Raw genomic sequence first — 17,026 nt, 5'->3', positions numbered from 1 at the left:
AGTTGGGGGGTTAGGTGCCTTGCTCAAGGGCACTTCAGCCCAAGGCTGCCCCATGTTAACCTAACCACACGTCTTTGAACTGTGGGGGAAACCGGAGCACCCGGAGAAAACCCACGCAGACATGGGCAGAACATGCAAACTCCACACAGAAAGGCCCCTGTTGGCTGCTGGGCTCAAACCCAGAACCTTCTTGCTATGAGGCAACAGTGCTAACCACTACACACTGTTCATTATACAAAATAGGTTTTACATAATTTTAACAACTTCTGTGGGTAACACTTTCCAATACTGTTCAATACCTCACAGGCAACTATGTGGGTACAAAACAGGAATGGATGACTAGTACTACATTAATAACTAAGCCATGGATACTGGATAATTACTCAATGAGTAAAAATAAAATAATGGTTTGCAGACCATTATGAGTTAAACCATAATTGCTGAGTCTCATATACCTACTGAAGAACTACTATCTAACAACTGATTAATTACTACTGATATCAGCTCCTCAAAATTTGTCTTACTTACCTACTGAAGTAGAGTACCAGTCAAAAGTTTGGATACCCCTACTCATTCATAGGTTTTTCTGTATTTAGGACTATTTTCTACATTGTAGAACAATACTGAAGACATCAAAACTATGAAATAACATATGGAACATTATATGGATTGTTGTGAACAAAAAAGTGTCAAAAAACAAAATGTTTCATATTTTAGATTCTTCAAAGTAGCCAGTGTTTACCTTGATGACACTGCACACTATTGGCATTATCTTAACCAGCTTCATGAGGTAGTCACCTGGAATGCTTTTCAATTAACAGATGTGTCTCATCAAAAGTTGTAATTAGTGCAATTTCTTGTCTTCTTAACGTGTTTGAGATCAAACAGTAAATAGTAAAAATACAATAAATAGCCCTATTCCACAACTGTAGTAATCCATATTATGTCAAGAACCGCTCAATTAAGTAAACAGAAATAACATAATATATCATAATATAACATAATATATCATTACGTTAAGACGTGAAGGTCAGTCAATCTGGTAAAATTGCAAGAACTTTCAATGCATCAAGTGCAGCTGCAAAAACCACAAAACCCCCAAATATGACAGTCCATCATTACATTAAAACATGAAGTGTGTTTTAATTAATAAAATTAAAGAAAAGCCATTGGATTAGAAGGTGTGTTCAAACTTTTGCCTTGTACTGTAGGGGTGCAGGGGCCACCTGTCTATTTACAGCCCCCCCCCCCCCCCCCAAAAAAAAAAAAGTTTCAGTGCATCCCTATACTGAAGAACAACTAGCTGTGGCAAAATAACCCATTCCAACACTTCATTACCTCTATATGTTTATCTATTATAATAATTTATTATTCATAAACATAAAAATGCATGCTCAGTGGAGGCAGAGGTCAACACGCCCATTATTCCCACACATTCTACACAAATAAGACTCTAGCTAAAACCCTAGTGTCTAGTAGAATAGATTTCTTTCCTCCCATCATTTTTTTCCCTGCCAGAGTAAGTTTCAGTGTTCATTCTGAATAATCCCCAATTACAATCACAAAAAGATAGCTCATAATTGATATATCACTTTGAGATACATTATTTAGCCAAAAGTTTGTAGACACTTGACTAAATTGTCAGGTTTGTCCCTAAATTGTCACAGAGTTGGAAGCAGACAACTGCATAGGATGTTTTTTTTATATGCTGTAGCATTAGATTCCCTTAACTAGAATTAAGTGGCCCAAACCTGCTCCAGCATAGCAGTGCCCCTGTGCACACTGCGAGATAACCATGAAAACATGGTTTGCTAAGGTTTATGTGGAAGAACTTGAGTGACCTGCATAAAGTCCTGACCTCAACCCCACTGAACACCTTTGGGATAAACAGGAATGCAGATTGTGCCTCAGGACTCCTTGCCTGATATCTGTGCTGGCCTCACTAATACTTTTGTGGCTGAATGGGCAAATCCTCACAGCCACATTTCATCATCTATTTGAAAGCTTCCCCAGAAGAGTGGAGATTATTATAATCGCAAAGGAAGCTAAATCTGGAATGAGATGTTCAAAAAGCACATACAGTTAGGTCCATATATATTTGGACACTGACACAAATTTTCTTTTTTTACCTGTTTACTGAAACATATTCAAGTTATAGTTATATAATGGACATGGACATAAAGTCCAGACTTTCAGCTTTCATTTGAGGGTATCCACATTAAAATTGGATGAAGGGTTTAGGAGTTTCAGCTCCTTAACATGTGCCACCCTGTTTTTAAAGGGACCAAAAGTAATTGGACAATCGACTCAAAGGCTATTTCATGGGCAGGTGTGGGCAATTCCTTCGTTATGTCATTCTCAATTAAGCAGATAAAAGGCCTGGAGTTGATTTGAGGTGTGGTGCTTGCATTTGGAAGATTTTGCTGTGAAGAAAACATGCGGTCAAAGGAGCTCTCCATGCAGGTGAAACAAGCCACCCTTAAGCTGCGAAAACAGAAAAAAACCATCCGAGAAATTGCTACAATATTAGGAGTGGCAAAATCTACAGTTTGGTACATCCTGAGAAAGAAAGAAAGCACTGGTGAACTCATCAATGCAAAAAGACCTGGACACTCACAGAAGACAACAGTAGTGGATGATCGCAGAATAATTTCCATGGTGAAGAGAAACCCCTTCACAACAGTCAACCAAGTGAACAACACTCTCCAGGAGGTAGGCGTATCAATATCCAAATCTACCATAAAGAGAAGACTGCATGAAAGTAAATACAGAGGGTTCACTGCACGGTGCAAGCCACTCATAAGCCTCAAGAATAAAAAGGCTAGATTGGACTTTGCTAAAAAACATCTAAAAAAGCCAGCACAGTTCTGGAAGAACATTCTTTGGACAGATGAAACCAAGATCAACCTCTACCAGAATGATGGAAAGAAAAAAGTATGGCAAAGGCGTGGTACAGCTCATGATCCAAAGCATACCACATCATCTGTAAAACACGGCGGAGGCAGTGTGATGGCTTGGGCATGCATGGCTGCCAGTGGCACTGGGTCACTAGTGTTTACTGATGACGCGACACAGGACAGAAGCAGCCGGATGAATTCTGAGATATTCAGACATATACTGTGTGCTCAAATCCAGCCAAACTGATTGGTCGGCATTTCATAATACAGATGGACAATGACCCAAAACATAAAGCCAAAGCAACCCAGGAGTTTATTAAAGCAAAGAAGTGGAATATTCTTGAATGGCCAAGTCAGTCACCTGATCTCAGCCCAATTGAGCATGCATTTCACTTGTTAAAGACTAAACTTCAGACAGAAAGGCCCACAAACAAACAGCAACTGAAAACCGCTGCAGTAAAGGCCTGACAGAGCATTAAAAAGGAGGAAACACAGCATCTGGTGATGTCCATGAGTTCAAGACTTCAGGCAGTCATTGCCAACAAAGGGTTTTCAACCAAGTATTAGAAATGAACATTTTATTTACAATTATTTAATTTGTCCAATTACTTTTGAGCCCCTGAAATGAAGGGATTGTGTTTAAAAATGCTTTAGTTCCTCACATTTTTATGCAATCATTTTGTTCAATCCACTGAATTAAAGCTGAAAGTCTGAACTTCAACTGCATCTGAATTGTTTTGTTCAAAATTCATTGTGGTAATGTACAGAACTAAAATTAGAAAAATATTGTCTCTGTCCAAATATTTATGAACCTAACTGTATGGGTGGGATGGTCAGACGTCCACAAACTTTTGGCCTTATAAAGTATCTTTTCCATATATTACTGAATGAGTAAGTAATTTGTATATGTTTGATAAGGACTGAAGTGTTACTGTGTCCTTCAAATGGAGACAGCATTATAAAGTCAAAGACATGATACTACTACTGACTCATTAGCCAGCATTTCCCATGTAGATATATAAGAGTCAGTACTAAGTGCTTAGTTCATAACAGTCGACCAAACCACTACTTTATTAGTACTTACTGACTATGTACCAAGTGTTCATTAATTCCTGCTTAGTCTGTGCATAGGGACTTATGTATCTATGTACCTTGTAAAGTGTTATCCTTGAATGGAGATTGCATACATCTTGCCTTGCAGAGTAAATTTGACATCTGATTACATTAGGTACGCAAGCACTTTACCAATGATTAAGTACCTGGAAAGAGTTGAAGAAGAGCTCGCAGTACATGCGCACTTCCCAGGCAAGTCCCTTGAATGTGTGTGGCATCCCCACAAACACAATGTAGTGGACACCAAAAACAAACACCAACACCAGTGTGGATTTAGCCAGCTTCCTGGTTACAGACATAAGGAATGAATGAGATGGAGAAGGAAGTCATTAAACTTATTTTGTTAAATATGAATGTATAAGTTAATAGATGAGATTTCAGAACATGAACCATGAATTTATAATAGCTAAACCACTTTTGGGAGTTTTTGGGGTAATGCTTTTGGGAGGTGGCCCAAAATTGGAGTGCCTGGACAAAATCCACATGGAAAACATGAGACTCTGCACAGACAGTAACTTGACTTCAGTGCCACCCCACCAATGCAAGTAATTATATTTTCCACAAAGTTCTGTATTATCAGGATATTTCAAAGCTTAACTTCACAGTATTAGAATAATTTCAGTATGACATTTCAGGGATCATATTGGAGTCTGTCATATGGGCAATGACTACAGACAATATTGGCTCAAAAATCCTCAAATGATCCACCACCCTTCACTAACCCACTGCCAATCCACAGAAGAATCAATGAGGTATAATAATGTTCTTAGTGACACCCAAAATCTAAAAGAAGATGAAAGCTGAGGAAATATACCTAACAAAGAAAAGTAATAAAAGTGGTGTGAATTTAATCATATAGTTAGCATTATATACTGAGAAATCAGAGATGGAGCTATTTAAGAGACCGCATTTAAACTACAAAATGTGACTGCACCCTTTTGTATAATTTTGTAAACCTGTGTAATGTGGCCTTGACTGAACAGTGGCATCTCGCCAGACTGGCATCTGTGAAATACTGCATACTGCAGTGGGATAGTGTCCAAAAGCACTGAATTGATTACTGTTATTAACCACACCAAATTGCATGCCTTCACAGTTTGCTTGCTTCCTGACTGAATGCTTATATGGACAAATGGCCTTTTGACATTAGAAAGCAAAAGGTAGTAATTGTCAGTCCTGCACGCTGTGGCGCGTGCACCGAGTGGACTCCAGCACGTGCGCCGTGAACAAGGCGTACCTGAACTCAATTAGAGAACTATGTGTTTACCTATTTAAGGACTGTGCTGATGCAAGTGCATAGCAAAGTATTACACTACGTTAAGCACGCATTACTTGTTTTGTTCTTGGTTTCCCGGTTTCTTGATTCTTGTGCCTGTTTCCCGTTATTGTTCTCACTTAGCCTTTGATGTACTGTTTGCGCCTCAACCGACCCTTTTGCCTGTTTTCATGTCTCTGATCTAGCCTGCCCATTTGGATTGTGTGCCTTTGTGTGTATTTGTATATATATGTACTTTATTAAACTGAACACTTCTGCACATACATCTGCCTCCCTTGCGTACCTGACAGAATACTTCGCCCTACAATGGATGTAGCAGAAACGTTTCAGTATGCGATTCCATGCTACTTCTGGGTTTCCCTGTCTCTGCCTCTTGCCTCGTATTTTCGGCTGGAGACTGACTGGAGTCCCCTGGCAATCTACTATGGAATATATCACTCTCTGGGATTCAGTCTGCAGTACAACTTCTTCTATGAGAACCTCAAAGAACCCAAGCCACCCGAACCCATCTGGGTAAGCTTCATACTAAGGTTTATTGCTGGACGAGCATGCAAATGGGTGGATTACCTAATCTAAGTTGAGCATCCATGCCTTTGAAGCTCACACACTTTCTTTGCCATGCTCAAGTTCATTTTTGAATCATTAGTAAAGGAGGAACCCCATGAAAATTTTTGGGGAGGGGCAATCACTCTAGTGGTCAACTCAGCTGAGGAGACCATTGCTCCAGAGCTTCCTCCAGTGGCTGATGTAGAGACAGCAGAGGAGGGTGTTCTTGAGCCCCTCTTAGAGGCTGTCTCTCCTGAGCTGGTTTCTCAGCCAGAACCAGCACCTGAGTTAAGGCCAGAACCTGAGCCTGTTCCTGAACCTGTGTCAGAGGACGTTGGAACAAGCTCTGCCTCAGCCGACCATGAAGACATCTGCATCATCCCGCTGTCACCCAGCCATGAAGATGTCTGCATCGTCCCGCTGCCGGGTCCTAATCAGGACCAAAGCAACATGCTGGCAGAGCTTGAGCCTGTACCTGAGCCAAGTCCACAGTTCAAAAGAGAGCCAAGTCCACAGTTTGAGCCAAGTCCAGAACTCCAGTCATCCGCAGAGCCCGAGTCCTCTCCTGAGCCCAAATGCAGCCTGGAGCCTGAGTCGAAGCTCGCTTCCTACTCTGAACCCAAGCCAGTTCCCAAACTCCCACCTGAGTCTTCTCTAGAGCTTGAGCAAGAGTCCAGTCCAGAGCTCGGGCCATCTCCAGAGCAGAAGCCATCTTCGGAGCTCAAGTAGACGTCCAGCCCTGTATCCAAACCAGTTCCTGAACTCCACCTCGAGTCATCTCCTGAGCTGGAGCCAGAGTTGTCACCAGAGCTCAAGTCATCTCCTGAGCTCAAGCCCAGCCCTATGTCCAAGCCAGTTCCAGAACTCTAGCTTGAGTCTTCTCCTGAGCTGGAGCCAGAGTTCAAGTCATCTTTGGAGCTCGAGCACACTTCCAGCCCCATGTCCAAGCCAGTTCCAGAACTCCAGCTTGACTCATCTCCTGAGCTGGAGCCAGAGTTGTGTCCGAAGCTCAAGTCATCTCCAGAGCTCAAATCCAGCCCGGAGCTTGAGGCCACCTTCAGTCCTGGATCCGAGCCTAGTCCAAGATTCAAGTCAGGTCCGGAGTCTGAGCATGATTCCGTCCCAGAGTCCAAGTCAAGTCCCGAGCTCAAGCCTACTCCTAGCCAAGAACCCAAGTCGTGTCCTGAGCCCCCACTGGGGCCAAGTATGATGGATTTTCGCCTTTGGGAGGGGGTTCTGTCAGTCCTGTGCGCTGTGGCGCGTGCACCTGAAGGCACGCCTCAGGCTGTGTGTGCGCCAGGTGGACTCCAGGACAAGCGCTGTGAACAAGATGCACCTGAACTCAATTAGATAACTATGTGTTTACCTATTTAAGGACTGTGCTGATGCAAGTGCATTGCGAAGTATTACGTTACATTAAGTACGCAATACCGATCCTTTCTACCCGTGTTTTTGGTTTCCTGGTTTCTTGATTTTTGTGCCTGTTTCTTGTTATTGTTCTCGCTTAGCCTTTGATGTACTGTTTGCGCCTCAACTGACCTTTTGCCTGTTTTCACATCTCTGATCTAGCCTGCCGATTTGGACCATTTGCCTTTGTGTGTGTATACACATACACACACACACAAAGGCAAACAGTCCAAGTGCATATATATATAAGAGAAGATGGCATCTGATAGCGGAATACAACCCCGATTCCAAAAAAGTTGGGACAAAGTACAAATTGTAAATAAAAATGGAATGCAATGATGTGGAAGTTTCAAAATTCCATATTTTATTCAGAATAGAACATAGATGACATATCAAATGTTTAAACTGAGAAAATGTATCATTTAAAGAGAAAAATTAGGTGATTTTAAATTTCATGACAACAACACATCTCAAAAAAGTTGGGACAAGGCCATGTTTACCACTGTGAGACATCCCCTTTTCTCTTTACAACAGTCTGTAAACATCTGGGGACTGAGGAGACAAGTTGCTCAAGTTTAGGTATAGGAATGTTAACCCATTCTTGTCTAATGTAGGATTCTAGTTGCTCAACTGTCTTAGGTCTTTTCTGTCGTATCTTCCGTTTTATGATGCGCCAAATATTTTCTATGGGTGAAAGATCTGGACTGCAGGCTGGCCAGTTCAGTACCCGGACCCTTCTTCTACGCAGCCATGATGCTGTAATTGATGCAGTATGTGGTTTGGCATTGTCATGTTGGAAAATGCAAGGTCTTCCCTGAAAGAGACGTCGTCTGGATGGGAGCATATGTTGCTCTAGAACCTGGATATACCTTTCAGCATTGATGGGGTCTTTCCAGATGTGTAAGCTGTCCATGGCACATGCACTAATGCAACCCCATACCATCAGAGACTCAGGCTTCTGAACTGAGCGCTGATAACAACTTGGGTCGTCCTTCTCCTCTTTAGTCCGAATGACACGGCGTCCCTGATTTCCATAAAGAACTTCAAATTTTGAATTTTGATTTGTCTGACCACAGAACAGTTTTCCACTTTGCCACAGTCCATTTTAAATGAGCCTTGGCCCAGAGAAGACGTCTGTACTTCTGGATCGTGTTTAGATACGGCTTCTTCTTTGAACTATTGAGTTTTAGCTGGCAACGGCGGATGGCACGGAGAATTGTGTTCACAGATAATGTTCTCTGGAAATCTTACTGAGCCCATTTTGTGATTTCCAATACAGAAGCATGCCTGTATGTGATGCAGTGCCGTCTAAGGGCCCGAAGATCACGGGCACCCAGTATGGTTTTCCAGCCTTGACCCTTACGCACAGAGATTCTTCCAGATTCTCTGAATCTTTTGATGATATTATGCACTGGAGATGATGATATGTTCAAACTTTTTGCAATTTTACACTGTCAAACTCCTTTCTGATATTGCTCCACTATTTGTCGGCGCAGAATTAGGGGGATTGGTGATCCTCTTCCCATCTTTGGCCAAGTTTACATTAGACCGTATCTGTCTCGTTTTCTTCGCGGATGCACTGTCCGTTTACATTAAAACGCCTGGAAACGCCGGGAAACAGGAATCCGCCAGGGTCCATGTATTCAATCCAGATCGTGTCTGGTCCGGTGCTGTGTAAACATTGAGAATACGCAGATACGCTGTGCTGAGCTCTAGCTGGCGTTGTCATTGGACAACGTCACTGTGACATCCACCTTCCTGATTCGCTGGCGTTGGTCATGTGACGCGACTGCTGAAAAACGGCGCGGACTTCCGCCTTGTATCACCTTTCATTAAAGAGTATAAAAGTATGAAAATACTGCAAATACTGATGCAAATACTGCCATTGTGTAGTTATGATTGTCTTTAGGCTTGCCATCCTTCCACTTGCAAGTGGTAAGTGACTTGTGCACAGCGGCTCAGTCCCGAATCACTGCTCGTGCCCTTACCTCGCACGCTCTGTGAGCTGTGCAGGGCCGGAGTGCGCACCCTCCAGAGGGCACTCGCTGTTCAGGGCGGAGTGATTTGGAGCGCAGCCGCTGAGGAGGAAGCGATGAGCCGCACTGACACATTTCTCAACTTACGTGCAGAATTAGTCATGTGATTAGCGTATCCGTGTATTGGCGTTGCTGTGTGCACGCGAATCGTGTATTGGCGTTGCTGTGTGCACGCTAATCGTTTTTAAAAATGTTAATCTGATGATCCGCTGATACGGTCTAATGTAAACCCCACGTTTACTTCTGAGAGCTGCTGCCACTCCAAGATGCTCTTTTTATACCCAGTCATGTTAATGACCTATTGCCAATTGGCCTAATGAGTTGCAATTTGGTCCTCCAGCTGTTCCTTTTTTGTACCTTTAACTTTTCCAGCCTCTTATTGCCCCTGTCCCAACTTTTTTGAGATGTGTTGCTGTCATGAAATTTCAAATGAGCCAATATTTGGCATGAAATTTCAAAATGTCTCACTTTCGACATTTGATATGTTGTCTATGTTCTATTGTGAATACAATATCAGTTTTTGAGATTTGTAAATTATTGCATTTCGTTTTTATTTACAATTTGTACTTTGTCCCAACTTTTTTGGAATCGGGGTTGTAAAACAGAATACCAACTGTGAGCAGAATCAAATTACATTATCTAAAAGCAGCTGTGGTTCATTGACTACAGTATAGCAATGTTTCTGAGTGCCAGGTTCATTGACTATAGCAATGTTTCTGAGTATAACTTATTTCAGTACTAACATTCCATGATTTATATTATAAATAGTATTTATGAAATGATGGAGGAAAAATCTCATGGCTGTTGCACAAACCTGTACTGTTTTCTTGTGTCATATCTGCCTGCATTGGTCTCCCGGATCTTGGTTGCCAGCACTCGAACAATATTCACAAACAGGATAAAGTTTAGCTGAGCAAGAGAGAATAAAAACAAAAACAAAAGCGAATCATTGGGGTGATAAATTGCTTACAGAAGTATGAAGCAGATATTTAATTGTCAGTCCAGTGTCTGCGATAAACCCTCCTCTCTGTCAGTGTAAGATGAATTAAATTATTCTCACTACAAAGAAATGAAACACATATTCAAAACAATTTTAGAGCACCCAAACACATGAAACACTTCCCCTCACATATACACACCTTGTATTCTTTATACAGCTAACAAAGTTTCAGAACATCGCCGAGTCAGACAGATAGAAATGTCCAAGCCCATCATCTACGAGTTAAGTTAAAGTGAGGTGACAAAATACAAGTTATTTAAATGGCAGGCTAGAAACAGAATTGTAAGAGACCCAAGTCTGTTCAGGTCATGCTCAAAGACAAGGCAACAAATTCATTAGGATTTGACAGGTGCTGAGCGCACAAACCATTTCACAGATAATAATCAATCAATATAACAATATTGTATAATTAAATACAAGATAATCAAATTGAGAATCAAAGCCTGTTACTGCGGGTTGCCACCAAATGGCTTTATTTGTTTGAATCTCAAGTGGTTTGTTTGGCGGTTGGATTGAGATGAATAGCTTTTTATTGCTGGTTGAGGAATTATTTGAAAACTACTAATTGCTTATGGAATATCCGTACACAGTTGGGGGCCTGTGAGTCAGATTTCTAAAAGGATTAAAATTGTTTAAACAGGGTTAGAGCTGAAAAATAAATACAAAAACAAATCTAACCTATGAAGTGAAACAAAACAAAAACAAACATAGCCTCTCATTTGCATCCTTTTAGTCATAAAAGAAGGGGTGAACTGACATTGTGGTCTAATAGAGACAGGCCTGTATTAGTGCCTGTGGAATTTATGTTATATTTATACATTTATATTTTATATGCATTCAAAAATATGCTTGTTAAAACCATTCTAGATGAAGTTTTATAGATATTTAGAGACATAGCCTAGGTTTATTGTCCCCTGTATTTTTTCAGCAGATGATTTAATGTTGCATGTATTAAATGAATGATCCAATATTACATATGTGAGTGGCAAAAGTATGTGAACCTCTAGGATTAGCAGTTAATTTGAAGGTGAAATTAGAGTCAGGTGTTTTCAATCAATGGGATGACAATCAGGTGTGACTGGGCACCCTGTTTTATTTAAACAACAGGGATCAAAGTCTGATCTTCATAACACGTTTGTGGAAGTGCATCGTGGCACGAACAAAGGAGATTTCTGAGGACCTCAGAAAAAGTGTTATTGATGCTCATCAGGCTGGAAAAGGTTACAAAACCATCTCTAAAGAGTTTGGACTCCAACAATCCACAGTCAGACAGACTGTGTCCAAATGGAGGAAATTCAAGACCATTGTTACCCTCCGCAGGAGTGGTCCACCAACAAAGATCACTCCAAGAGCAAGACGTGTAATAGTCAGCAAGGTCACAAAGGACCCCAGGGTAATGTCTAAGCAACTGAAGGCCTCTCTCACATTGGCTAATGTTAATGTTCATGAGTCCACCATCAGGAGAACACTGAACAACAATGGTGTGCATGGCAGGGTTGCAAGGAGAAAGCCACTGCTCTCCAAAAAGAACATTGCTGCTCGTCTGCAGTTTGTTAAAGATCACGTGGACAAGCCTATTGGAAAAATGTTTTCTGGAGGGATGAGACCAAAATAGAACTTTTTGGTTTAAATGAGAAGCGTTATGTTTGGAGAAAGGAAAACGCTGCATTCCAGCATAAGAACCTTATCCCATCTGTGAACCATGGTGGTGGTAGTGTCATGGTTTGGGCCTGTTTTGCTGCATCTGGGCCAGGACGGCTTGCCATCATTGATGAACAATGAATTCTAAATTATACCAGTGAATTCTAAAGGAAAATGTCAGGACATCTGTCGATGAACTGAATCTCAAGAGAAGGTGGATCATGCAGCAAGACAACGACCCTAAGCACACAAGTCATTTTACCAAAGAATGGTTAAAGAAGAATAAAGTTAATGTTTTGGAATGGCCTAGTCAAAGTCCTGACCTTAATCCAATCGAAATGTTGTGGAAGGACTTGAAGCAAGCAGTTTATGTGAGGAAACCCACCAATATTCCAGAGTTGAAGCTGTTCTGTACAGAGGAATGGGCTAAAATTCCTCCAAGCCAGTGTGCAGGACTGATCAACAGTTACCGGAAATGTTTAGTTGCAGTTATTGCTGCACAAGGGGGTCACACCAGGTATTGAAAGCAAAGGTTCACATACTGTTGCCACTCACAGATATGTAATATTGGATCATGTTCCTCAATAAATAAATGACCAAGTATAATATTTTTGTCTCATTTGTTTAACTGGGTTCTCTTTATCTACTTTTAGGACTTGTGTGAAAATCTGATGTTGTTTTAGTTTAGTTTAGTTATTTATGCAGAAATATAGAAAATTCTAAAGGGTTCACAAACTTTCAAGCACAACTCTGTGTGTGTGTGTGTGTGTGTGTGTGTGTGTGTGTATATATATATATATATATATATATATATATATATATATATATATATATATATACACACGCGCATGCACACACACACACACAGTATGGACATAAGTGTTTTACTGGGAAATACAGTATGCCACTTGTATTTTTCATACAAGCTACAGTACTGTATAAAAGTCTTAGGCACATGTAAAGAAATGCTGTAGACCAAAAATTGCTTAAAAATAATGAAATGAAATGTTTCAACATTAAAAAAATACTATCAATAACAGTAAGCCATAATAAATGAAACAAAGTCAATATTTGGTGTGAGACGACCCTTTGCTTAAAAATATAAATCGTAGTCTCAGGTACAGTGAATGTAGTTTTATAAGGAAATGAGCTGTCTTGCAGAACTGAGCATCTTGCAGAAGCAGCCACGGTTCTTCTGGAGACTTTGACACTTGCTTCTTAATTTTGCAGCAAAACCCAGTAGCCTTCATAATGTTTTCTTTTTTAATCTGAAAAGTGGTCTCATGTATTATGCTGCTCAGATACAAACTTTTTTTTTTCCTGTAACATTTAATTTTGTGCTAGAAAACAAATGTTTGGAACTCTAAAATGTTTTTGTACCAATTCAATAATGTAGAAGTTATAAAATAGAAATCTATAACAAAGTTTGTATGAAAAAAAATAGGGTGCCTAAGACTTTTGCACAGTACTGTACATCTGGGACATAGAAAACCATAATCATGACATAAATCTCTAACTGTCACTCGTGAGGAAATCAATGAATTGTTTGGATAAATTTGGGTACTTTTTGTTTATGAATGTGTCTAAAAGAACATTACAAGTTGGCTTGAAGATATTAAATGTATCTTTTCATGTTGAAAATCTTGCATTTTTCATCTTAAATATATCACGGATCTGAGTAACATATTTTCTGATATTTCACTCTGATTACATCACTCCCAGTGTTTTCCTGCTAAGTAGATGCGCATTGTCAATGTGAGAAAATGGTTCAAAATTAAAATGCTTTTGATTAACTTGTGTATTTTTTTGTTGATATGTCCAAATATTATAAAAAACATTACAAACAAAATAAAACATTGTCGCGAAGATATGAAGTTTATCTTCTCATGTTGGAAAAAAAACAAGGGGCGGCACGGTGGTGTAGTGGTTAGCGCTGTCGCCTCACAGCAAGAAGGTCCGGGTTTGAGCCCCGTGGCCAGCGAGGGCCTTTCTGTGCAGAGTTTGCATCTTGTCCACGTGGGTTTCCTCCGGGTGCTCTGGTTTCCCCCACAGTCCAAAGACATGCAGGTTAGGTTAACTGGTGACTCTAAATTGACCGTAGGTGTGAGTGTGAGTGTGAATGGTTGTCTGTGTCTATGTGTCAGCCCTGCGATGACCTGGCGACTTGTCCAGGGTGTACTCCGCCTTTCGCCCGTAGTCAGCTGGGATAGGCTCCAGCTTGCGTGCGACCCTGTAGAACAGGATAAAGCGGCTAGAGATAATGAGATGAGATGAGATCAAAAACAAGGGTCAGGATGTCAGGAATTGGGCCACCATGAGCAACAAAAACAGCTTCATTGCACCATGATATCAATCCTACAACTCTATGGAACTATTCTGCATTGATGAAAACCATTCTTCCAAAATATTTTCTCTCAGTTGGTGCTTTGATGATGGTGGTAGACAGCACTGCCTAAAATGTCAATCCAAAATATCCAATAGGCGCTCAATTGGGTTGAGATTTGGTAAGTGTAAAGGCCTTAGTATATGGTTTATATAATTTTTGTCCTCATCAATCCATTCAATAAGCCCTCATGCTCTGTGGATCAGGGAATTATCATTTTGGATGAGTGAGCATAGAAATGTTTCATCATAGGTGAAACAGTCAGAAGTCTGTTTTTATTGATTTGTGGTGATGCTTCTTTTGAAGGGACAAGTGGGCTCATCAGTAAAATTCAGCTGTGTAACCATTTTTTATCCAAATTTACTTGTTCAACTAATTGTTTCAAATCACCCATTTCTATGTATGCATAGGTGTGGCAGCGGGGGCGTGGTTGAGCGTCAGCTGTGAATGGTGAGGAGGCAAGTTGAACCAGTAATTAACATGTGATGAGGTGCACCTGCATCTAATTACTGGCTGTCTATTAACCTGTGTCTCTGTGTATCTTTCAGACAGCCAGGAATGAGAGACTTAGCTGTGACACCCTGTCATGTGGAGTGTGTTTATGTGTCATTATAAGTCACTGAAAAGTGTCAACATAAAAGAACACCCCTGTTCTGAAGCCTGCTTCCAGTTCCTCTGTTCCTCCAAAGTCAGAGAATTGTTATAATAGAGTGAACCTAAATTACACTGATTAAGTGGTTTATTCCATGCTTTAATGGGCAAATCTTGGGATTTTTGTTGAACTTCTTTCTTTTGAAAAAGAGAAAAACATGTCAAATTCCTCTGTAACAAATGGGAGCTGGAGGTGGTTGAATGTAATAGTTTCATTAGCTGATTATCTTGGTTAAATAGCTAGCAGGGGTCTCGCACAGGCAGTAATCAGAGAAAAATTGTTTCTTGAAAATGAGAAACAGACACTGCAGACACATCAATACTCAAGGATCTGTGAGAAACAAGGGAACATGGGGGGCACCGTTATAATAGGGACTACCTGTGTACCACAAGCTAGAACATGCAGACTTTATTTTATGAAGACTTCTTTGCAGTTCACATGATGCTGAAGTATTCTCAAAGTAAAAGGTGTGTGTCCTCACAACACACAATAAACATACTTTTTTTCCCACAGAGAATGGCTGTGTGTGATGAGTTAATTGAAAAATGCAATGAATTTCAAAATATAAACTCATTCCTTTTGCATTCCTGTGCATTACTTATTTAGTAATTGATCTATGTAAAGGTGCCATGTTCACTCTAGAATCTCTACTGAATGCCACTTTCCACAATGTACCTTTACCTAAAACATGCACACCTTGGACTACAACACCCACACACCACGTTCACTGTCACATTTACAATCACCTGATTACTGATTAGACACCCCTGGACTCAGTCAATGGAACAAACATATAAGCACCCTCACTGTACTTTCACCTCCTGAAGTATTCATTCAGCTCTGTTTATTCACCTGATGTACTAAGCCTTATATTCATGTTGTTTCTGATTTTGACCCAAGCAAGACCCTGACCCTTTTTAGCAACACAAAAGCCATCATCCTACCTTACAACTGTGCTATCAACCTGATGCCTGGACTCACACCTCTTAGATATTGTTCTTATACACTTTCCACTACAGAAATCCAACCTATTCAAGAGTACTTCTCCGAAGCCCTGGCCCAAGGCTTCATCAGAATCTTCACTTCTCTGGCATCTTCTTCATTGAAAATAAGGGAGGAGCCCTAAGAACATGCATCGATTACAGAGGGCTAAATCAAGTCTCAGTCAAATATTGCTTTTCATTACCCTTAGTCCCTGCTACCCCAGAGCAGCTCAAGGGGCCAAGATATTGACCAAGCTGGATCTGTGCAGTGCCTATGACGTGGTGTGCATCAGGGAAAGTTACTGATAAGAGATATATGTTTGACAGGCTTGCAACTGGTTTTGGCCAGTTTGCTTGCCAATTGTTTTCACTAGTTGTAGTTAAATCCTTGAAACTTATCTTTGCTCACACATCTGCTCTCTGCTTTCTTAAGGTTATCCTGACCAATGATGTAATGCTTCATCACCCATTGACATTATCCTGTCATACATAGATATTTCAGCTTTGTCAATCACCTCTTCCAATCATATAGAAACACCAAACTCTTAGATCCCATCTTCCAATCATATCACCATAACACATTCTTGAATGTGGATATTTACTCATGTTTGTCCAACAATAAACCAAGAAACATTTCTGAACAGCTGTTTCTGTGTCAGTGAATGTTGCTCCCGGATATATCTGTGAGGCAGAATCTCCTAAGCAGCAGAGGTCTACATTCTTAGATCATACTTTGTCAATTCAACTTCCTTCAGTACAGGCAGATCAAAACCTATCAGTTAAGAATAGAAAATGGCCTTCAGCACCAGCTCTGGTTACTAAGAATACTGCATGATGCCATATGGGCATCTCATCTCATTATCTCTAGCCACTTTATCCTTCTACAGGGTCGCAGGCAAGCTGGAGCCTATCCTAGCTGACTACGGGCGAAAGGCGGGGTACACCCTGGACAAGTCACCAGGTCATCACAGGGCTGACACATAGACACAGACAACCGTTCACACTCACATTCACACCTACAGTCAATTTAGAGTCACCAGTTAACCTAACCTGCATGTCTTTGGACTGTGGGGGAAACCGGAGCACCCGGAG

The 17,026-nt window shown here is 40.8% G+C and overlaps 1 protein-coding gene across 1 annotated transcript in view; it reads right to left on the bottom strand.

Annotated features, from left to right (window-relative positions):
• The window catches only part of pth2ra (parathyroid hormone 2 receptor a), a 193,749-nt gene that overhangs the window by 43,506 nt on the left and 133,217 nt on the right, over positions 1-17,026 (bottom strand). Inside the window, exons 10-11 of the mRNA XM_060928657.1 lie at positions 10,090-10,184; positions 4,157-4,295 (exon numbers count right to left, since the gene is read on the bottom strand). Coding sequence (XP_060784640.1) covers positions 4,157-4,295; positions 10,090-10,184 — 234 coding nt within the window. The remainder of the gene's footprint in view (positions 1-4,156; positions 4,296-10,089; positions 10,185-17,026) is intronic.

Source organism: Neoarius graeffei, chromosome 9 (assembly GCF_027579695.1).
Source record: "Neoarius graeffei isolate fNeoGra1 chromosome 9, fNeoGra1.pri, whole genome shotgun sequence".
In the NCBI taxonomy this organism is placed as follows: Eukaryota; Metazoa; Chordata; class Actinopteri; order Siluriformes; family Ariidae; genus Neoarius; species Neoarius graeffei.
The sequence above is the reverse complement of the archived record's forward strand: the minus strand, read 5'-3'. Positions and strand labels throughout refer to the sequence as shown.